The sequence below is a fragment of the Sander vitreus genome, chromosome 23, assembly GCF_031162955.1.
Source record: "Sander vitreus isolate 19-12246 chromosome 23, sanVit1, whole genome shotgun sequence".
In the NCBI taxonomy this organism is placed as follows: Eukaryota; Metazoa; Chordata; class Actinopteri; order Perciformes; family Percidae; genus Sander; species Sander vitreus.
The window spans coordinates 5,732,889-5,756,247 of NC_135877.1; the positions used below are offsets into that span (position 1 = coordinate 5,732,889).

Genomic DNA, 23,359 nt, shown 5'->3' on the forward strand with positions numbered 1-23,359 from the left:
GCATAAACCGTGGTTAATTAGCATACCTATCGAGACTCATAAATGTGCCGGGCAGCCTCACCTGATGCCTCAAACAGCATCTAAACACAGAGGAGGAGGAGGAGGAGGAGAAGAAGAAGAAGAAGAAGAAGAAGAAGAAGAAGAAGAAGAACAGGGACTCTGGGGGTAGTAGTGCATGGAACTAGAGTCAAACACGGTGGAAGTAAAGTTCACTCACCTTACAGAGACACACACACACACACACACAGGTCCCGGATAACCGTTCACACAACTTTAGGAGACTGCTTCCCTCTTCCTCCTCCGGCTCTTTACGGTCGGCGGTGCTTTGAGACTTTACCGCTGGCCGGTTTGTGACTCTCACACCCGGCCCTGCTGAGTTGCGACCGGTCCGACCCAGAGCCCCGGGTCCTCCATGAGGCTAGAGGCCGCAGCCAGGATGGATGTGTTCAGGAAGCTTTGGAGGGCGCGGAAGCTGATCGTCGTGGTGTTCATCCCGCTCTGCCTGCTTCCCCTACCGCTCATCCACCCCACCAGCGTGAGTACAAGCAAAATTTAATATCATTTTTTCTACTATAAACAGAAAATAAGGTTAACGTCGGCCAGAAAGTCCTGATTTTCAACAACAAATGAAATGTGGTCACTGTAAGATAAATGTATGGCAATTATGTTGTTGAAATGAAACCTCATAAAGGTGGAAAAAGTCAGTGAATTGCCCAAAGTGAGCATGGATACACTTAAAAGAAACACACACACACACACACATATATATATATATATATATATATATATATATATATATATATATATATATATATATAAAGATATCATTGTACATTTGTTTTGTAAGACCAAAAATTGCTTCCTGACTACCACAAAGTGTTCAAGACAGAATATTAAAGGTGATTAATGTACCGGTGATACCAGAACAATAGCAAAAGCACAACATATATGAAAGTACCATGCTGCTGATACCAACTTTTTTTTATTTCAACACACTCAAAAAAAGTTATTTAGTTAGTCATTATTAAACATATCAACAAATAAACCACATAAATACCTAGGAAACATCCAGTCGATCTGTAGATGTTGCTCTTGGTTGGTAAGGGCTTTACTGTCCTGATGGGATTTTGGTGTGTGTGTGTGTGTGTGTGTGTGTGTGTGTGTGTGAGAATCAATCAAAAGGCACACTGTCTACTGTTTTGATGAATACTTGTCCCGATCATCAGCTGAGCTGTGTGTGTGGAGGGGAGATGTCACGACATGTTGATGAGATGGAGATCAGCGTGCTGCTAAAAAAAGCAAAGGGGGAGAGAGAAAGAGAGGGGAACAGAAAAGAGAGGAGTCAACAACTTAATAGTCATTTAGGCTCATTGTCTTCTGTGAAAGCCATTGAAAAGGAGGAGAAATCTGTCTTATTCTGTGGCTCATGTTTGTCTTTAGAAAATGTCTCAGACAAATGAAATTGCACTGGGAACAATAGGATTATCTCAATCTGCAGAAATCTGTGCAAGAATTCTCCTTTTTGGGGTAAAATGTGTTTCCAAAGCACAGAGTGGATGCCAAAAAACATGTTGTCTCATTCGTTTTCATATTTCTTCCTGTTTCATAATACGTATAATAAGTAAACGGACAGCTTTTCAACACAGTTTGGTAAGTTTGTCTGTTGTGTCAAACTTTCAGATGAGGATTTGAGGATAAGGATTTTATGTAAGATTCTGGAATTTAGACAGGTTCTGTGTTTAGTGAGGCACACTCCTGTGGGATTATGTCAACATGCTGTCATGCGATATTAGGGCTGCGACTAAATATTATTTTCCTTTGCGATTAATCTGTCAATTATTGTTTCGATTTATCGATTAGTTGTTTGCTCTATAAAATGTCAGAAAATGGTGAAAAGTGTTTCCCAAAGCCCAAGATGACGTCCTCAAATGTCTAGTTGTTTTGTCCACAACTCAAAGATATTCAGTTTACTGTCACAGAGGAGTGAAGAAACTCGAAAATATTCACATTTAAGAAGCTGGAATCGGAGAATTCAGAATCTCAACAAAAGGCACCTGTTTCTAAAAACTGTATTGACAGGAAAGAGGAAGAGGAAAACGGCGAAACCAGCTGGGGCAGTGTGGATGGGGCATCAAGGCCACTGTGGCCATAGGACATATCATTTTTTGAGTGGCATAAGGCCAAACCGAGGGGGAATGGCGGGTACAGGCCCTCATGGCCCCATGAAATCCCTGCCTTGTTGCTGTGACTCACTTAATGATAATTCATGAGGCTCAAACTGGATCTAGGTCTAAATGTATCACTATTAATTAAACATTATCTTACAATGTGGTGATTCCATAAAGTTGGACATAACATACAAAACCGGATTGAAGTTTGAAGCTATTTGAATAAACTGTAACACGTGACAGGTGTTTGTAGCTGACATTCTAATAAATAATCATGCAGTCACATGCTCATTAACGCAGTGAACTTTCAGTCGTGTTTTTTGCCAACACTTTCTAAATAAGGTAGTTGCTAAACAACCACCATCTCAAACAATAGCGGTACGGTACGGTGCCAGGTGTGTGTTTGTGTTATATATGAGCTCCTCTGTGTCAAAGGTATTTGTTTCTTGTAACATCATTAATATTCACAAGAACTGTTATGTGCTCGCACGTTGTCCATCAGCCAATCAGCTCTGTCGCCCAGGAGCCTTGCTGTTTTGTCAGGACTGGTGGATGTTTGGTGCAGGATGAGGCCAAGAAAGAACAAAAGAACAAAAACTTCACTACAAAGAAAGAAGAAAGAAACAATCCAAGCAATTAAGTTATATAATCACCCCACGTGGCTTCCTTATGACTCCAGGGACCCCAGACTGTGTCAAGAATGTGACAGGGGTTTGGAGTGAGAGTGTGTGTGTGTATGTTTGGAGTAGTACTGTGTCCAGCTGCAGCAGGACAAAACATCTGTTGGATGCAGTCAGGCCAGGTCAGAGAGAGAGAGAGAGAGAGAGAGAGAGAGAGAGAATCCAAAGCCTTAACAGTGACCGCCCACTTTTTTGCTGCACGTTTTGGTTCCGGAAACCATTGTGCCCATTTAATATCTCCATTGATGTTTCATTAAATGCTTATATAAAGAGTTTGAAGCCTGGAACCAAGCCAACTAGCTACAAGATGAATTGTGACAATACAACATTTGATTCGGCGCAAAAGAACATTTTGAAAACGTCAAAAAAGGCAAAAGTTCAAGGCTGTGTACATAAACATTCTTAAACGTCAATGGTAGCAGCTCGCTGTCGCTGTTCACGGGTGCGGTAAACATTTCCAGCGAGCTCCACCAATCATAGATGTCGCTGTTACGCTTACAACGGATTGTGGGTAGTGCATTGCGAATAATAAATGTTTTTCTTAAAACAAGGTTAATTTCATACAGCCTTCTAGCTTCTACAGGAGCAGACACTTTCGTTTCACAATCTCATAGTTCGTGGTCAGTCCACCTTGGATGGTTTAGACATTATGGCTAATACTCTAAATCCTTATGGAGAAAATGAATGGGATTTTTACTTCCGGAAACACACAACACTGTTGAGCTCTATGCTTATGCAATTTTGATATTCCCATATAAATTAAAAGCCGTAGAAAAGAAGTGAGTCCAACAGAACGTATACGTGGATACAAAAAAGTCTTCCGTAGGCTGCTACATTACAGTCTATGAAATGTTTGGCTAAGTTAGCGGCATGGCTCGTGGATTGGCAATGACCGTCTGTCCATTGGTTGGCCCACCACTTTGGTCCACACTGAAATATCTCAACAACTGTTGGATGGATTGACATTAAATTGACATACTTTATTTGATACATGACTTGACATATCACATTATGCTGCATTTAAAGTACTGTTGGAAATACCATATCCAAAATGATTCCCATGTTGTTATTTATGAGCAGAGAGCATTGAATGTAACTCAACAGCTGATGGTAAAATAGTTGTTTGTTGACATGTGTTTGTGTATGGCTGATACATGTATGTGTTATAGTGCTTGTAGTTAGCAGGGATGGGAATCACCAGAGGCCCCACGATACGATATCATCACAATACTTATGTCACGATACAATGTTATTGCGATTATATAAGGTCAGTATAATAAGGTCTCTGTTATTAAGGCTTTATATGCACAATGTATGTTTGCTTCTATTTGTGTATTATGTTGGTTTAGTATGCATATCTGTCTGTCTGCATATGGGTATAAAACCGATGGTGTGCGTTTATGTTATCTGTTGGTTTAAAAGCCCATTTAGCCCTCTGCTGATTGGTTCAGTGATTCAGCCTCTCAGGTCATGGTGTCATGGAATACCAATCATCTCCATTTCCTTACATGTCCACAGATAGCAGGGAGTTGATGAAACAATCAATAGGTTTCTGTAACATGTTGAGACAGAACTTGGCCTATCAGCTGTAAAACTGTCAGAGTTGATTACATTTGAGATAGAAGTCCAGAAAGCCAAATTAGGGTTCAAACCTCTTCCTCTAGCACAGCTTGTTGTGAAACACACAAACATGGTTTCTTTCACCTCCGGCCCTCAAGCATCACATTCTTTGAAAGCCTCAGAAAACCGTGTGAACTTTCGCCAAGATAAAAAAAAAAAATTAAGAAACAAAATATTGAATTTTCAGGCTTGTCACAGCAGTTGTTGCCGCTCTGTCATTTACTATTTCCCTAAAAATGTCAGTTAATCTGAAAGGAATCTCCAGGTAGGATGACTTGACTTGTTTTTCTTAAAATAAGGTACAAATGTACTTTAGAAGAAGCTGAAACCTTTTTCCAAATACAACAATTTTAGGTCTGATCGTCTTCTATTAGAATAGCAGCATGTATTGACTTTTGTCTGGTTATCACAGAGGTTACATCAGCGACTTATCATCCCTGCCTCTCTGCTTACCCAGCACTTTGCCTTTACCTTGAACAAAGAAAAGCACAGACAGATGTCTGAGGGTCTGATTTAAGCCGCAGTCCTTGTCTGGGGGAAACTATCTTTAGATAAACCAATAGTCAATGATCGGTGACTGCTGAATCAGATACCTCTGGTGTGTATCTTCCTCACTCTCTGAGTTCATTTATTGTTCAATGTCTCTCTTTTTATCTGTCCATTTGTTCTTAGTTACCTTATGTCGCCTCTCTTTTCCTCGTTCCACTCTTCTCAGTGTGAATGACAGATCAACAGTCAAACACTTAGCTTTGGTTTAATCCTGTTATCAGTTTTCCTCATGTTTCCTCAATGTATAGATGTGCTAAAGACCGACTTACTGATTTAAACAGAAATACAAAGTTTGTCTTTTGTTTTAAATGTTATTTTTTAACCACACGTTTTCTCTTTGTGAAGTTTGTATGTGTTCTGGGGAGATTTAAATTGTTTTCTTTGGCGAGATTTACTTTGATTATGAACTCAAACACGTTCTTTTCTCAGCCTAATCCAATAGCTGTGCCTAATGCCTGGAAATGGCTCTTTCCTCTTCCCAAGTTAAATCTACAGTACATAATCCAAAAAAGAGCACATGTTGTCTCGTGAGAGTGACAATCTGTGCCATGAAAGCCAAACCAATACCAAACACAATACAGCCAATCCCAGAACCCATCTATCAGTCTGACCATGATTTAGCCTCTGGGGGCAACGGGCAATATTTCTGGGGTTCCGGTGTAGCCGGTGGATATCTGGGCCATAACTTCCTCTTCTGAGTGGCGGTCAATGTTTACAGTCCGATATAGCAACTTGAGACGCAAGAATGGAGTTGGAGTACAGAGACGTCACTATAAATGGATATCTGCAAATGAATGCAGATCATTGTCAGACGATTTCCGATGGGTTCTGAGATTGCATTTCAGCCAATGCATTCCGCTTCTTTTGCTCTCCACACGGACTGTCTACCTGCATGCAACCAAAGCCTGCTCAAATATGATTGGTCAATACAACTCGCACTACAAACCAGGGCGCTTCCGATACCAAAATCTTATTTCGTTGCCATATAATACATTTCTATGGCAACGTTAAAATAATGTTTGACAGCAATCAGTATTTAATGTTTTATTAGGCTATAACTAATCTATGTCCACGACGTTCCACTCTCAGGATTGCCCCGTTGCTGCTGGAAATTCTTCCTGATTTCACTCTTTTCGGCCAGATGTCCGTTACCTTCCTCTTTCTTTGTGTAGGCGTTCTAAACTCCGGTGGATTTCTGAGGACTATGGTTAACTGCTCCTCAGATCTCTGCAGGGTAAATCCAGACAGCTAGCTAGACTATCTGTCCAATCTGAGTTTTCTGTTGCACGACTAAAACAACTTTTTAACGTACACACGTTCCACCAAAACAAGTTCCTTCCCGAGGCTATTTTGCAGAGGCGCCGTGGCTCTGCCCGGAGCTTAGCGCCGCCCAAGGCGATTGTGATTGGTTTAAAGAAATGCCAATTAACCAGAGCATGTTTTGCTGTGTGGGCTAGCCAGACCCTCCTCCGCGGCGCTGCGGAGGAAGGTCTGGCAAGGCGAGACTAGGCTATAACTAACCAAAACTAGGGCTTAGTATAATTTTCTGGACAAAGAGGACAGGATTCGGGACAACTGCTTGTAATTCGGGTTTGTCCCGAATGTTTCGGGATGTCTGGTCACCCTAGTCCTATGTAACGCACTTGGCATTGAAGTCCATGGTTTGAATGCCTGTGAGCATGGAAATGCTTCCTCTTGGAGCCCTGTGGCTAATTCTCCCTCCTCTGGGTTTATTAATTTGAGATTAACTGACCGGTTGCTGAAAATATGTTATACTGAATGTTCCTCTTATGTAAAAGTAGCCTACTACAAGCTCACACGGCATGTGGCAGAAGTGGGAAGTGGGGCAGGTTAACAAATTCTATCGAAATATGACATAAAACAATGTGTGCAGTGACAGTGCTTTGCCTCTATTTTTTGATTAATATTTTTCTGCAACTTGTGTGTCAACTGTAAAGACACATTATTGAATTTGGGGTTTAAAATTGTATGCGGGTATCATTTTCACAAGGTCTTAACAAATCTCACGACAATTCTCTTTAGTTTTTAAGGTTGGAGAGCCTGTCACTAAGCCCGCTGGTGTTGCAACAGAGCAGTATGAAAGGCTGGTATGTCGATATTATATAACTATTACCAGATTAATGCAACATCAGTTTGTGGGTGTGCGTGTGAGAGAGAGGGGAAAGTGTGTGTGTGTGTGTGTGCAGCCCAGTTGGATTTTGCTACCACTCTCATATCTGTCCAGTAAATATAAAGCTACAGCCATGAGATTGTTAGCTTAGCATAAAGACTGGAAGCAGGGGTAAACAGCTAGCCTGGCTCTGTCCAAAGCTTATAACCACACGTAAAATCACAACTTGTTGTTTTGTACGAATTAACAAATAAGAGTGTCAATTAGTGAGCTGTAGAGAAGCTGGTAAGCAGATTTTCTTTTACCTTTGGAAAGAGCCAGGCGTTTTTGTTTTTTTTAAGATTATTTTTTTGGCTTTGTATGGCCTTTATTTATAGGACAGCTGAAGACAGGAAAGGGGAGAGAGAAGGGGGATGACATGCAGAAAAGGGCCACGAATCGGCCTACATGGGGCACATACTCTACTGGGTGAGCTAGAGGTCGCTCCACTGCTTCCAGACTTTAAGTTAAGCTAAGCTAACCGTAACCTAGCTGTAGGCTTCTATTAATAAGTTGCCAAACTAAATATGTCTGCTTTTGGTGGTAAGTATAAAAAAACGAGTATGAAACCGTGTCTTACAGCATCTGGTCGGTAATGAATGACTACTGACTGAATGTCCTTCCCTTTGTGTTTTCCCCCTTCCAGGAGGCATGCTGTGCATACGTGCTGATAGTGACGGCAATCTACTGGGTGTCTGAGGCTGTTCCCCTGGGTGCTGCTGCTCTGGTACCCGCCTTCCTCTATCCGCTCTTTGGGGTACTCAAGTCCAGCGAGGTGAGTCTCTATGTATTGTTAGCTGTCTGTCTGTTAGGAGTTTTAGTGCAAAAACCTTTTCTCAGCGGATGACATTATCTCTCAAACCTTTGAGTTGGTGAGGACAAAAGAGGTAAGTGACAGGAAGCTATGTAGTTAAAGTGCTAACTTTAGCTAAACACTCAACTTAGCAAAAGTGTGCGTAGACTATACATTATGTTTATTCTTTATCTTATCATTTTTTGCCCGAAATAAGGTTCAAATTCCGGTCCATACCTGTTGCCAGTGCTAGCATACTGTAAGTGAAAATGTATGCAGACAGACACATTGCATTGATGGATATCATACATGGGGTACTTAAATTGAGGATACCCATTCCCCACTTTTTGTCATAACATCTCAGTTTTTCTATGAGGGATGTAAATTTTTGGGTTTGAGAAGAATAAATGTATTAAGAGGAAACAAAGACGCTGTTAGGCCCCGTTCAGACCTGGCATTACATTGCGTCTTTGGTGATCCAATCTCAAGTGGACACTAAGTACGTCAGTTCACACCAGGCATTTCAATGCGGCTCCACGTAGGTCTTAAGTGACCACTTTAGATCGGATCTCACTTCCGCTATATATGCAAATAAACACGTAGTTACCACATGGCTAGCAATGTAAGATTACAGGAATGTCTGTAGTAGTATCCCACTTTTTCCCGAATTCGGGTACATTTTATGAACCTAAAAGTACATGGTTATTGTCTACCAGTGGTTCCCGTGGATCTCTGGGCTTCACGACAGCAGGCGGGCGGGCAGGTTCCAGAGTAGGCATGGGCTGGTTACCGGTTTCAAGGTATACCGCGGTTTGAAAAAGTCAAGGTTTCAAAACCACTAACAATTACCGTTCCTAAGGTATGAGCTGTTTTTTTGAGTGGTCAAATAGAGAAACTGCAGTTTAGTAATCCGTCTCCTCTGCCAGTGTGCTGCTAGAGTGTTTAAAATAAAATACATTGTGTTCAATGGGAAAACATTTTTTTTACCCAGACATTTAAATTAAACGAATACATTTTAAAGATGTAATTGCAATACCGTAATACCGTGAAACCGTGATGTTTTTGCTCATGGTTATCATACCGTCAGAATCTCATTCCGGCCCATGCCTATTCCGGATCTGTGATGACCACTGGAACAAAAAGCATCAATACATCACCGACAGTATGATAATAAAAATACTTAATAAAATACTATAATTTAAAAACGGCCAAAATACACAGAGATACCTACTTGATAGGGCCGTAGCTCCAAGTCATGCCACGCTACTGAAGAAATCAAAACAACAGAGAAGGAATTTATTTCTTGGCGTGTTCAGGGCAAGCCAAATCGCCCAAGATGTAGAAGACACACTTGTAAAATATCTCCATAGGCTTTTCTAAAAGTTCAGGCGTCGTAGACAAAGCCAGCGAATGAGTACGCACTTCCGCATACGCAGAGGATGTCAGGTGAGGAGGCAATCCGTCAATGTGGCTTAAGACATGTTCGCGTACACACTGCTAAAGGAATGTGGCCATATGCGGCCTAGACCCCCTCAGAATGGGGTCCGAGCGATCGGATCTCAATGCGTCTTCAATGCGTCTTTGGTGCATTCACAGCTGTGCTTGTACTGCTTAGGATGGGATCACTCAGAATGCATATTAATGCCAGGTCTGAACAGGGCCTTCCAGTGTGTCAACCTTTGTCACTCTAAAGAGGGAAAAGTGAGAGTATTAGGGCTAAACCATGTAGGGCTTAACAGGGAATGGGCCATGTTGCGATATCCGGTTGGGACAGCGTGTTACTGTGCTGGTAGTAAGAGTCAGCTGATAAGATTGCTGTATATGCGAATGCACAGTAAGTCCAGATCAGGAAGAAAATGTGTGAAAGGCCTTTCTGTGCTCTGAACCAAGTATATTTCAAGAACTCAGACCCACCTGCATGTGAGCATGCATATACGTTTCCATGAGGGTTTTACAATGCAGTGGTACTTATTGTTCTATGTGTCAGTGTAAAGCAGACGCGCCACTCAGCTGTAAAGGTTATATCAGCCATGACTCTATGGGGAAAAAACCCATTAGCTTGGTACTCATCATCATCATCATTATCCCATTGATGCGTCTCATTGATACATTCAAACACTTAACCAATCATCATACCCAACGCAGAGCCTGCATCCTGGTAAGATTTGATTGGTTGGACTGATTGATGACAGGTGTTCTTATCCTTTCTTATCAGCCATTACATAAAAAGTGAACTGTACGCTTTATTTGACCAAAACACATTGACACACAGTGACAAAGCTGCCTGTTAACACTGCTGTAAGCCTCTTGTGTTGGTGTTCTGTAAATAAGCCAGCAGCGAGCTTTATGCAACATTATTAGTTTATTACCGTACACCCAGTCCTCACCTAAAACCCCCCACTTTCCATAATGAACCCACAAGTTAGTACTGGCAGAATGCACATTACTACACGTGCAACTAAAGTTCTTGACGTGAATGATTAACACTTGATCATATTGGCTGTTTTTAATGCTGGTAATTTAACTGTAGAAATGTTCTCTTAATCTGCTGCCACTCATCCTAAGTGTTCACTCACAAATGTAGGCCCATATTTAATCTGGTTAAAGGAACACGCCGATTTATTGGGACTTTAGCTTATTCACCGTATCCCCCAGAGTTAGATAAGTCCATACATACCCTTCTCATCTCCGTGCGTGTTAACTCTGTCCGATGGCTCCACCGGTACCTTAGCCTAGCACGGATCCTGAAGATAATCGGTTCCATCTAGCCTACTGCTCCCAGTAAGTGACAAAATAACGCCAACATGTTCCTATTTACATGTTGTGATTTGTATAGTCACAGCGTGTACAAATAACAAGGTCACATGAGACACAGCCATCTTCTAACCGTATATAAACTAGAGATGTTCCGATACTGCCTAAAACGCTGGTATCGGTATCGGGAAGTACTGGAGTTTATGCACCGATCCGATACCACGTAAGAAAGCCCTAAAGAAAAAATACGTTAAAGTAGTTTATTTATGTTCTTTTTCCGTTATAACTGACTGTCAAACTGGAGAATAAAAGAAAGTTTTGGGGCGTTCATTGTTTGTGTTTATTCAGAGTTTAACCTGAGCCAGACCGACAACAAAGATAGAAATAATATCACATCCATACAGGGATAGTAGTATACAGTTGTTAAAACATAATAAAATATATGACACACTGGTATCGAATCGGTACTCGGTATCGGCCGATACGCAAGTTCAGGTATCAGTATCGGTATCAGGCCATCTCTAATATAAACTGGGAACTATATTCTCAGAAAGGCGAAGCATTGCTACTCTCTGCTCGGGGCTTCTCAGGTGCTGCAAGCATATCACTCCGCCCAAGTAGCAGAAGTAGCACTGCTTCGCCTTTCTGAGAATATAGTTCCCAGTTTATATATGCTTAGAAGATGGCTGTGTATCATGTGACCTCGTGTGTCAGAAATTAGGAAAGTCTAGAAAGTTGCTCATTCAGTTGATTTTACCATTTCATTTTTAGTTTTTATGAAGGGAGGAGGAGAGTTAAAAGCATATCAATCAGGAGAGACTTCGTTTGCAGATATGCAAAAAAGATTTATTTTACAACTGCATAATAAAATGTACAGAGTCTTTGGAGATTAAACTCCATCGTATTAATAATATTTTAAAGGGGTAGAGAACAGGACATAACCCCCGATGGAGTCTAGACACTGGTGGCGGGGGAGAAGGAGTCCGGAGACCAGACCGAAGAGGCAACGGAGCGGTCAGCCGGAAGAAAAAACGATGACCGGAGGCGGCAGGGGAGGTGGAGGGTTGAGCACTTTGCCTGAAACGACAGCTGACAGCACAGGGAGAGAACAGATTTAAAGCAGCGTTGTAATGCTGTGATTGGTCCTTGAATTTCATGGCCAAGTCTGATTGGTTTAACTAGAAGTAGCGCCTCTAAACAGCTGATTTGATTTAAGAAGAAAAAGTAGCGATTAGGTTATTGACGTCTTCCTGAAAGAATTTGCGCTGAGCTTTCATTACCCTGCATCCTATGTAGTTTCTTTCCTCTCCTTTGAATGCATGGAAATGACAGAACGAGGGAAGGAGCCATGCGCAAAAAACAGGCGAAAGTGCAGCAGGTTTTAGGTGAGAGGTGAGGAGACGCGGGCTTATACAACACTGTGAAGCCGTGAACCCTGCGGGTGAGAAGTAGAGCAGATTAAAAAGAACAAATGGCAAACTGTAAGTGTTGATCCAAACCAAGGAGGGGGAATTGGGGAAGTGGGTAAAGGAGGGAAAAGCAAAAGGCCCCAAATGTTCCTTCCTGTCTCCCCAGGTCTCATGCTCTTTATTTCCCTAGATTTTCTTTTTTTCTTGTGCCCATCGACCAAATTGTAAAAGTTGTGTTGTCTTCCCGTAGAGCCGTTGTTTTTCTGGGTCAAAATTGAAAACAAAAAATTGGTCGACACTTTTTCTCACTTTTCCCGACGTTTTGTCACTTTTTCCAATGTTTTTGTCGGGTTTTTTGCGTTAACGTTTTGTTCTTTTTCCCCCACTTTTTAATTCTAGACATTTTGTTAATTTTTTGATTGTTCTTCATTTTTTTTAAATAAAAATATATAATATAAAATTGTATAAAACGCCCAAATCCAATGAAAGTAGCAAACTCATCATTTATTTTACGGAACCATCCACGTTATTTTTTTTTTTTGGACAATAATGTGGATGAAAGAATCCCAAAATTTTCTGATACAAGCTTTTTGAAAACAGGAGGGTTAAATATTTTTTTTTGGGAGGAAAAATAAAATAAATAAATAAAAATAGAAAAGATTATCTCAAAAGATCTTTTGATGAACCCAGCTCATTTTATTTGAAGATCCTTGACCCTGAAGATCACAAGTACACCAAAAGTGAACATAATGATAGATATGTGTCTTTTGCACGCTATAAAAATCAATTGCATTATTTTGTCATGTAAAGTGTTACATATTGGGTTTGGCAAATGTTAATAACTTTTGCTCAGGAAAATAAAACGTATGTAGAAAGAGAGAAGCAAGACTTTATTGAGAATGTTTGGGGACCGTTTTTTTTTGTTGTTTCTCAAAGGTATGGAGCTAGCAGAGGTTAGCAGACCTCATAATGTGCCTAATGTGAAACGATTAAATTACCTTGAATTGAATCGGTTAGGCAGTAATTAGTTTTTTCATTTTTGAAATGTACTTTCCGTTACGTACGTTTTTTTTTTTCCCCCCTTTTCTTTCTTTTGACTTCTGTTCCTGTTTGTCTGTTTGCATTTTGGTTTCCATCCCCTGTACCTCAGTGTAGATTTGAGTGGTCGAAGTACACTTCTGTAAGTTCGGAACTGTACACTGTGTGTACACACGTGTTTCAAAATTCAATAAGCTTTTATTTTGAAATGTGCCTCTTTGTGTGTGATAAGGTGGCAGCAGAGTACTGCAAAGACACCACTCTGCTGCTGATGGGAGTCATCTGCCTGGCAGCCTCTATAGAGAAGTGGAACCTGCACAAACGCATCGCTCTGCGCATGGTGATGATCGCAGGGGCCAAGCCTGGCATGTGAGTAGCACACACACACTTTCACACAGGAGCTGTTATACTCTCAACTAAGACTAACCTAGTCTTGCATTGCCAGACCTTGCTCCACAGCGCTGTGGAGAAGGGTCTGGCTAGTCCACACAGCATTCTGGGATGAGAGAAAAACGTGCTCTGGTTAATTGGCATTTCTTTAAACCAATCACAATTGTCTTGGGCGGCGCTAAACGCCAGACAGAGCCTCGGCGCCACCGCAAAATAGCCTCTGGAAGGTCTAGCTGGTTGTAGAGCTGGGCGATATGGAGAAAATCAAATATCAAGATCATTTTGACCAAATACGTCAATATTGCGGTGAAATTGTAGGGTTGACTATTGGTGCTTTCACAAAATATTTACATAATGAGAGTTTTGATAAATAATCGTCAGTAATGTGGATATAATGACTAAGTTGGTAAAGGCAAATAATAGAACAGCTAGAACAGTCTGGTAAGTTCAGAAAATGACATCACTTTACTGTAATGCAGCCTTTAAAACCCGGAGAAGACAGCACTTATGTCATATATATATATATATGGGACGATATTACAATATCCAAAATATAAGACGATATCTAGCTTCATATATCCATATAATATGGATATATTGCCCAGCCCTTGCTGGTTGTCCCACAGATAGAAATGTAAAAACACACACTGAGACATAGACACAGACACACACACACACACACACACACACACACACACACACACACACACACACACACACACACACACACACACACACACACACACACACACACACACACACACACAAACACATCATTGGATGTCCCTGTCTTTCCTCCAGGTTGGTGCTGGGCTTCATGTGCTGCACCGTGTTTCTGTCCATGTGGCTCAGCAACACGTCCACCACAGCCATGGTGATGCCCATAGCCGAGGCGGTCCTGCAGCAGCTGATCTGCACCGGCCTGGCCAACGGCCACATAGACTCGGAGACCGCTGAGGCCCCTGAGGACGACAGCGGTACGTCTGGCTCCGTGACTACAGGGGGGCGGTCACTGAACTATAAAAGCTTTGTAGCAAAAAACAAAAACAGATGTTGATAGAAATACTTGCAGCAAAAACCACACTTGAATGTGTAGATGGATAACTGGGGTGAAGTGAGGTGCTCATATTATGCTTTTTGGCTTTTCCCCTTTCCTTTATCGTGTTATATATCTTTTTTGTGCACGTTATAGGTTTAAAAAGTGAAAAAGCCCAAAGTCCACCCCAAAGGGAGTTACCATCTCCAACAGAAAACACTGTTCACAAACTGCTCCAAACAGCTCTGTTGTAGTCCAGCCTTTACTTCAGAGACAAACGTGGTCACTTTGTAACACACGTTATAATGCTCGCCTAGCTGCTAGCATGGCACTCCCTCATACTCTGCTTCTGACTGGCTAGCAGTACTTACTGCACATGTGCGACTCCCAACAAAGATGGAACAGAAGTGAGATGTCTCACTCTGTAGCTAAAACAGAGAGCTCAACACACAGGGTGAAAAGAGGAGCTGCAGCAATGTGCAGCACAACAAATATATGGTGTTTTCTGAAAATGTAATCACATAAACCTATTCTGGTACAACCTCTAAATACAATTATGAACCTGAAAATGAGCATAATATGAGCACTTTAAGCAAACTCAAAGTCTAAAATATGTGATGTGTTAAGAAAACTGAAGATTGTGGAACCAACTGTAGCAGAACAATTAAGCACCGTTTTAGAACGTCAAACCAGCTGATGGTGGCGCCTGCGACTCAGCTGGTCAAGTCTCCAGAGGCTGGTTTTAGAACGTAATGGAGAAGTCAGCTTGTAAAGTCAGCTACAAACTATAGAAATAAAATGATCCATAATCCATTTTATTTCTATGTTACAAACTGTCAAGTGGTTGAGTTGATAGAGGCTCAATGACTGCCCACGAGCACGGTAATGTGGTTAAGCGAGCTAGAGAGTGACTGAAGAGAGGGAGCGGCGTTAGAACTAAGCATGGATCCCATAAATAAAACGTTTTCGCCGATTCATCACTACAAATGCAACTGTAGCAAGCATCAGACCATCACTAACGTTGTCCACATTCATATCTGGACGCAAAAAATGATATATCCAGCTACAAAAAAAACTAATCTTTGGTCTGACCTGGGCTGTACGCTTGTTAACAGAACACTTTCAAAGTTCCATCTCCCATTATACGCTGGTGATGAATGTTGTGGTCTGCAGCTGTTTCAGACAAAGAAGAGAACCTGGACAAAAACCAGCTAGAGTTGCTCTATCGCAACGACAGGTAGGTGTGTGTGTGTGTGTGTGTGTGTGTGTGCGTGTGCGTGTGCGTGTGTGTGCATATTTTCTGTTCACTGGGTGTGAGGTAAATATTAGTGATTTTTCTACAATTTTTCTTTTTTTCTTCCCAATTGCAGTTACCAGTGATTCCCAGTATGTACCACAGTCCATGCCACTTTTGTGTTATTTCTCTTGTTTTGACCACTTAGTACAAAGTACATTTTAAATTTCGCTCCTGCATTTGATTATCGCCAGCATTAATAGTAACCCCAATCTTATTTAACATCGTAAGTCATTGTGAAGTCTTCATTTTCTCTTCTCTCCTCCCTCCAGCAGCGACTGCAGTAAGCAGGAGCTCTCCACACTGAGTGAGGTGAGAGCCACAAAGGCTTTTTCGCCAAGTAAACAGAAGTCACATTATTAGCAATTCTATAACGTAAGTGAAGTATTTCTCTCTGAGTCTCTTGTTCTTGTCCTCAGGTGCAGACTGGGGAGGTGAATGGTTTGGGTCTGAAGGTAACCTATAACCAGGAGTTCACCAGGGACACCAACGGATACCTGCCACAGGTGAGAAACACACACACAGGACACCTATCAAACTCATTTTATCCCAAGGGCCATAAACAGCCCAATTTGATCTCAAGTGGGCCACACCAGTTTGCCTTTGCATAATAACCGGGTACAGGTACATAATGAACAATCTATTTACGACCGATGATGAACAGCCTGAGATATCATAAGAAAAATTAGTGCAATTCCAACAATACATTATGTCTCAGTCCTCCAGTGCGCCGGATTAGACCCTTTGGCGGGCCGGTTATGGCCCTGGGGCTGGATGTTTGACACCCCTGACCTACAGGTGGATGTGTGACCGTAACACTCCCTAATCCCTGACCAGTTACAGCCAATCCATGTCAGTAACATTTTCCATACATTTGCAATATTCTCCTTACTCTCTCTCAGGTTGCGGTGGAAATCCCAAATGTGAAGCGGGTGAGGGCCAGGAGAGACTCCCAGTATCCCACCAAGAGGGATCATATGATCTGTAAATGCCTGTCGCTCAGCATCACCTACGCTGCGACAATCGGTGGCCTCATCACCATCACCGGCACCTCAACCAACCTCATCTTTGCCGAGCAGTTTAACACGTAGGTACCCATGAGCTCAGTTACCAACCTTCTGGGCTGACAAGCATCCACCATCCACTGAGTATATATTAATGCAGCTTTAAAACCTGGTATCAGACAGGTGTTTTTGTCTGGTGTTAGCTCCTGTAGACAGCATCTCAACCAGAGATGTAGACTTGAGACTTGGTGACTTGGACTCGAGTCGACTCGAGTCACCTTTTTGATGACTTGACAAAAAATAAATGACTTGAGACTTGACTTGAGGCATGATGACTCGGATCGGATGACTGGTATGTATTATGTATCATAAGTTTGAATGTTAGATGTTCAATATAAAATAGTATTGTTTAATGTTGTCACGTTTCTGTCTAACTATCAAGTATGTATGTACTTTATACAGACTAGCCAATCATTTTATGAGATGGGCTACTAATACCTTGTCTTTTCTCTTTATAAAGACTGGATACTACAGGTGAGAGTGCTTTATCTTGGGTGTAAAAAAAAAAAAAAAAAAAAGTGACTTGACTTGCCTTAACTAAAGACTCAACTTGACTTGACTTGATCCAGATGACACTGATCTCAACTCAAGCATATTAACAGCTTGGTTGGTTTCTTGGCTGCTGTGCTGGTCAGACTGGGACAGTTCATGTTAACTCAGTGTCTGGGGGGGTTGCAGGGTCTGAGATCAAACTAATCAGCCCTTACAGTCCTGGCAGAGCCAATTTCCTCCAGCCACAGCACTAAGTCTGGTAGAATGGCCTCCTTCATGTTGCAGCTTGTTGGACAAAGGTCAGGTTTTGTGTGTGTGTGTGTGTGTGTGAGATGTTACCAGAAACAGCAATCATTCCAAGCAGTGAATATTAAGTCAGTTCAAGTCCTCTGCAACAAGTCCATACTAGTACAACAAGGTCAAGCGATCACATGTTGCATGCTCAGTAAATTTCCTTTTATGCTATGCCTTTTGTGCATTTTCCACATTTTTGGGCTTGACGTTAATCTTTTATTTTGTTGCTTTCAAATGAAGTTCAACAAAATCATCATTTCTCATTTCATGTTATCTCTGCTGAGTCAACAGACGCATGTAGGCGTTGTAGATCTTCTTTTCCCTCCTCTCTTTTTCTCCCTCTTTTGTTTGGGGAAGTAACCTCTTCAGTGACACATTTATGCATTTTAATTCATTTATGAACCCCTGGTATTTAATAGGTCATATGTGTTCCAGAAAGATTCCTGCGCATGTTCAAAACTTTTTGCACATTCAAAACATTCCACATATCTGTGTTTTCTGTGTTCAAAGTTTTGAGACCATTTTTGACAACTTTTCAAAAGTGATGAGGACTAAAGGTGACGTTAATCTTTGTTGATACATATTTACAGTTGTATGCAATGATTAAAATCATCAAAGCTTCTTACTTATATCAGTTGCTGTAGCTTGTAGACCATCATTTACCTAATGTTGTACTTAAAACTAGTGCTACATCACTGGTTATGTGGTATTGCTTTATTGTCATTGAACACTTTCAGTGTCGTCAGGTTTTTGTGTGTGCTTTCTTCCATATAAATCATGTAAAACTAAGTAATTGAAGGCGATGGATCGCTGAGGTTTATTGAAAGGAGTTCACACACGATCATCATTTCTAAATGTCACCTTTACCCTGCTTATTATCCAAACAGCAGAGAGCTCAGCGAGGCATGTCTGAGCAAACACACATTATCACCTGCACAGCTTGGCTCTGTTAGAGCTTCAAGATTAGATTTAGATTTAGATTAGATTAGATAGACTTTACTTCCATAATTGGGATATTTCAGTGCTACAGCAGCATAATATCAGACACACAGCAGCACACATACACAGTATACAAGAAAAAATAAATAGGATAGAATACAAGAACAGATATTCAAAAAATAAAGATAAAAAAATACAAAGGTAAGAATGTAGAAACGTAGATTCAGGTGGCCAATAAAAACGTACAACCTACTTAAATAGTATTTATTTATAGATGTAAGTAGAACCTATGTTTGTGCAAGTTGCACTTAGTGCAGTATTGTGATGTACAGTATATCACATGATGTAAAAGTGCACTGAAGATGAATGACCACTGGTACTCTCTGCACCAGGTTGGTTCTGACCCCCTACCGTGGTTCTCTTTTCTTTATACAACCAAAAATAACAAGCGTGACTTTCATCTGTGCAAACATTTCTGACTGTGCCTCACACTGACAGGGACTTTGATGCTGTGTGTCCACATGTCAGTGATCTTTGTGGCTCCTGCTGTCCATCAAGTGGAACTGTCGAGGGAACACACAAACATTTGGGCAGTGGTAGTACTGAACCGCTGACACACAGTCATTTATATGAGCAATGTTTATGGCCAACCTCTCTCCTCATGTATTCATTTTAAAGTACAGAGCATCTTTTCTCATGTTTTGACACTGATAGAATCAGAACCAGAAAAGGGTTTATATTGCCACAGTAAGTTACACTTGCGTGGAATTTGCCTTGGTGGTTGGTGCATACATAAACAAACAAACATATATATTAGACATTAAACAGTAAATACAGAAAAAAACTATTTACAAAATAGCTGTTTAGCATAAGAAAAAGGAGGAGGTGCTACAGTCAAAAGTATTTTGACAGCAACCATCGCTACAGTACATCCAAATTCCATTGTCCAATAACGCCATGTTGTTGGTAAGATGAGACGAGGGGAAAACTTGGGCAACATCAGGCCAGTCCTAGGTCACAGGTCAGGGGCCACACTCCGTCACTAAACCTGTCCCATCTTCAAGTATAAATGTATGTCTGTCTCTGGAAGTTGAGGGAGTCGAAGCAGCCACATGTTGTGGGAATGTTGTTTTCAGGGACCGTCTCCTTTTGAAGGTCAGCGGAAAACAAGCCATAGGGCCACACACACACACAGACAGACAACTTACCGATAAACACATACCCCCGCAGATAGCCTTTCCCCAAAAAGAGATAGACTGGACTTAAAAAACAACAAGATTTAGGTGAGCATCCGTTATGGCGCCATTACTATTTTTGCATAACCCTAACTTGACAGCTTCAGCGGGAGATAAATGCCTCATTGGGTTGGGATGGCACTACACGACACTAAACTGCAGGGCTGCAACTAACGATTATTTTCATTCAGTCGATTAATCTTCTCTTTAGTTGTTTGGTCTCTAAAATGACAGAAAACGGTGAAAAATGTCAATCAGTGTTTTCCAAAGCCGTCCTCAAATGTCTTGTTTTTTCCACAACTCAAAGATATTCAGTTTACTGTCACAGAGGAGTGAAGAAAGTAGAACAGTATTCACATTTAAGAAGCTGGAATCCAAAGAATTTTTTTGGACTACTGACTCACCCCGTATCAGTGTGGCGAGTCAATAAGCAGAGAGCTGTCAGTCAAAGCAAACTGACCAGAGACCAGAGGTCAAGGTAGGTGGTTGATGGGGGACAAATGGTTATTTTTAACCCAGATTAGCTTCAATTCTTATCAGTACAAGTGCTGTCAGTGGTCACAAGGTTCAGCCTTTAAAACGTGTTATATTTTCGTGTCTGGCCACTTTCACGGCCCATCCATTATAGGATTATTCAGACGCATTTTAAATAAACACTTTCCTAGGGCTGACACAAAAATACATACGTACATAAAGGATACACATATACAATTCAACACAAAAAACATAATTATTATTATTATTATTATTATTAAAACATAATAGATAAATACAAGGTAAGTACAAGTAGTATTTTAAACAGCAATATATCGCACATTACCATATCAAATCAATGGGACAGTTACTTAGTGGTGGACCCTGTTGGAGGGGATTGGTGGCCCCTGTGCTAATGTCAGTGCTACTGTTCCTCTAAATTAAGACCACATATCCTATCAGCCCTCTTCCTTCCCGACTGCAAAGCTCATTTCCAGCCAACGTTGTATAAAATAACCTACACACGCGCGCAAGTAACTCTGTATCTCCGTCTTTGTCTCTTCAGTCGCTATCCAGATGCAAAGGTGATAAACTTTGGCACGTGGTTCATCTTCAGCTTCCCCATCGCCATCATCATGCTGGTCCTCACCTGGCTATGGCTGCACTTCCTCTTCCTCGGCTGCAAGTGAGTGTGTGTTTGGGTGTGTATTTTACAGTTTGTGTCGTACTGCACTGTGCGATTATGTTGGTGTGCATACCCCACAGTACCTGCTGGGCAGAAGTACTGTAGTGTATCTTATCATTATAGACTCATGATAATCCCTCTGTCTGCCGTTGAGCCACGGCGCCTTTAGGTGTCCTGCGGCTGCAGGTTGGGAAAAACCGAGCAAGTGTGTCAGGTCGCCGTGTGGTTAATGCTGTTGTTGTTGTTGTGTGTGTGTGTGTGTGTGTGTGTGTGTGTGTGTTCAGCTTCAGGGAGACATGCTCGTTGAGTAAGAAACGCAAAACCAGGAGAGAGATGCTTTCAGAGAGGAGGATCCAAGAGGAGTACACCAAACTGGGACCCATCAGGTGTGTACAAGCGTTTCTGTGTGTGTGTGTGTGTGTGTGTGTGTGTGTGTGTGTTTTCTTAGTCCTAGCTTTCCTGACTGGATGTCACTAGAATTTTTTGATGCTATATTTATAGGAATTTGGGCAATTCCTGTGACTGAAAAACAACATTTAGCTACATAAATTCATGGGAAATCTTTGGAATATTTACATCAGGGTCATGGCGGTAATTTCTCGTACGGAATTTTAAACACTGCAAAAAATGTCCAGTTCCACATACCATTCAAAGATATAAAGACAAGTTTTAAATTCCCAATAAACAATGTGAAACTCTTGGCAGTAGCCTGGGCGTATTTGTGTGTCTTACTCTTACTCACATACCTAGACATTACATTGTTGCACAATCGAGTTATCACTCATGTAATTGTTGCTCCTTTGCTTTTGTGGTTTCTGTGTGTGTGTGTGTGTGTGTGTGTGTGTGTGTGTGTGTGTGTCCCAGCTACCCAGAGGTGGTGACCGGTGTTTTCTTCATCCTGATGACTGTGCTGTGGTTCACCAGAGAGCCTGGTTTCGTGCCCGGCTGGACATCTCTTTTTGAGAAGTAAGTGCTCTTGCGAGTCGACACACCACAAATGGTTTTGTCATCGCTACCAAATGTTATTGTTGAGACACACACTGTCACACAGAAAGAGGCTGCATCCGAAATCGCATACTATGCGCTATACTCAATACGTATACTATCGTTAGAGACGCGTAACCATGGTAACTCCTGCTGACCTCCGCTCTAGCGACATCGCCAGATAATGCTTAAAGTAATAAAAAAGGAATGCAGCTAGACCAACAGTGCACAGGTGACAAAGTCACAGATTTGTATATGTAGAAATGTAAATCAAAGCGTATAATAATAGTAATAAATAGTATGCTGTTCATGTTCTAATGGTTTCATACTAACATTTCAGACATACTAAATAGCATGTTACTATGGAATTTCGGACGCAACCAGATATATATATATATATATATATATATATATATATATATATATATATATATATATATATATATATATATGCATGTGTGTGTGTGTGTGTGTTTTCCTTCTCAGGAAAGGCTACAGGACCGATGCGACAGTGTCGGTCCTTCTGGGCTTCCTGCTCTTCCTCATCCCTGCCAGGCGACCCTTCTCCTCCGCCGCTTCCTCCTCCTCCAGTTTCAGGAACACAGGTGAGGACCATGCACTCATCCAGCTGACAGTTTTTGGTATAGCTCTCATTGTTTCCCCCAGAAAAATTGTTTAGCCCTTTGGCAAGTGTATTTTTTTTCGACGAGGGTCCGGCTCGGACCTGTCCCAGACTGATTGCAGCATTCATGTAAATCCCAAAGTCAGTGCTAAAAAGCTAACTGGAGATTTGAAAAATAGAACTGTCTTAAGTTTCCAACCGAGCTGCCCCACCGTAACTGTAGTTTAAAAAACGTCTTAAAATACATAAATATTAATAAATAATTCCCAAGATTGCTGGCTCTACTACAGTATATTTGGTATATCTACTGGACCGGTGGGTTTTTAACTTATCGGACAATGTAAAGGGGTCCATGAAGTTTTTCAGCACTGCAAATCATCCTCAATTACCAACCAATATATTTACTGGGATGGTCCGAACATCACATTGTGTTTAATGTAGTCTACTGAAATTATCTGATACTCAAAGAAGATGTATTCAAACTATGGAAACACAAAAGTATTTAGGTTTGGGTTAATAAAAAAATATGTACGATTAATCGACTAGTTGTCAACATAGACAGTGAAAGAAAGAAGCAGTTTTTTATGGTGATGGCTGAGCGTTACTGCGCAGCCTCAAACTGAGCTTGACGACGTAGATGTGACGTGAGCAACCTGTTTGAAAGTTATG

At 41.3% G+C, this 23,359-nt stretch overlaps 1 protein-coding gene across 1 annotated transcript in view; it reads left to right on the forward strand.

Moving 5' to 3' along the window:
• Nucleotides 1-23,359, forward strand: part of slc13a4 (solute carrier family 13 member 4) — a 32,381-nt gene continuing 9,022 nt past the window's right edge. The window contains 12 exon segments of the mRNA XM_078243114.1: nucleotides 1-535; nucleotides 7,834-7,962; nucleotides 13,414-13,550; nucleotides 14,373-14,548; nucleotides 15,781-15,844; nucleotides 16,174-16,213; nucleotides 16,321-16,407; nucleotides 16,804-16,988; nucleotides 20,965-21,084; nucleotides 21,369-21,470; nucleotides 21,949-22,050; nucleotides 22,555-22,673. Coding sequence (XP_078099240.1) covers nucleotides 413-535; nucleotides 7,834-7,962; nucleotides 13,414-13,550; nucleotides 14,373-14,548; nucleotides 15,781-15,844; nucleotides 16,174-16,213; nucleotides 16,321-16,407; nucleotides 16,804-16,988; nucleotides 20,965-21,084; nucleotides 21,369-21,470; nucleotides 21,949-22,050; nucleotides 22,555-22,673 — 1,384 coding nt within the window. The 5' untranslated portion in view covers nucleotides 1-412.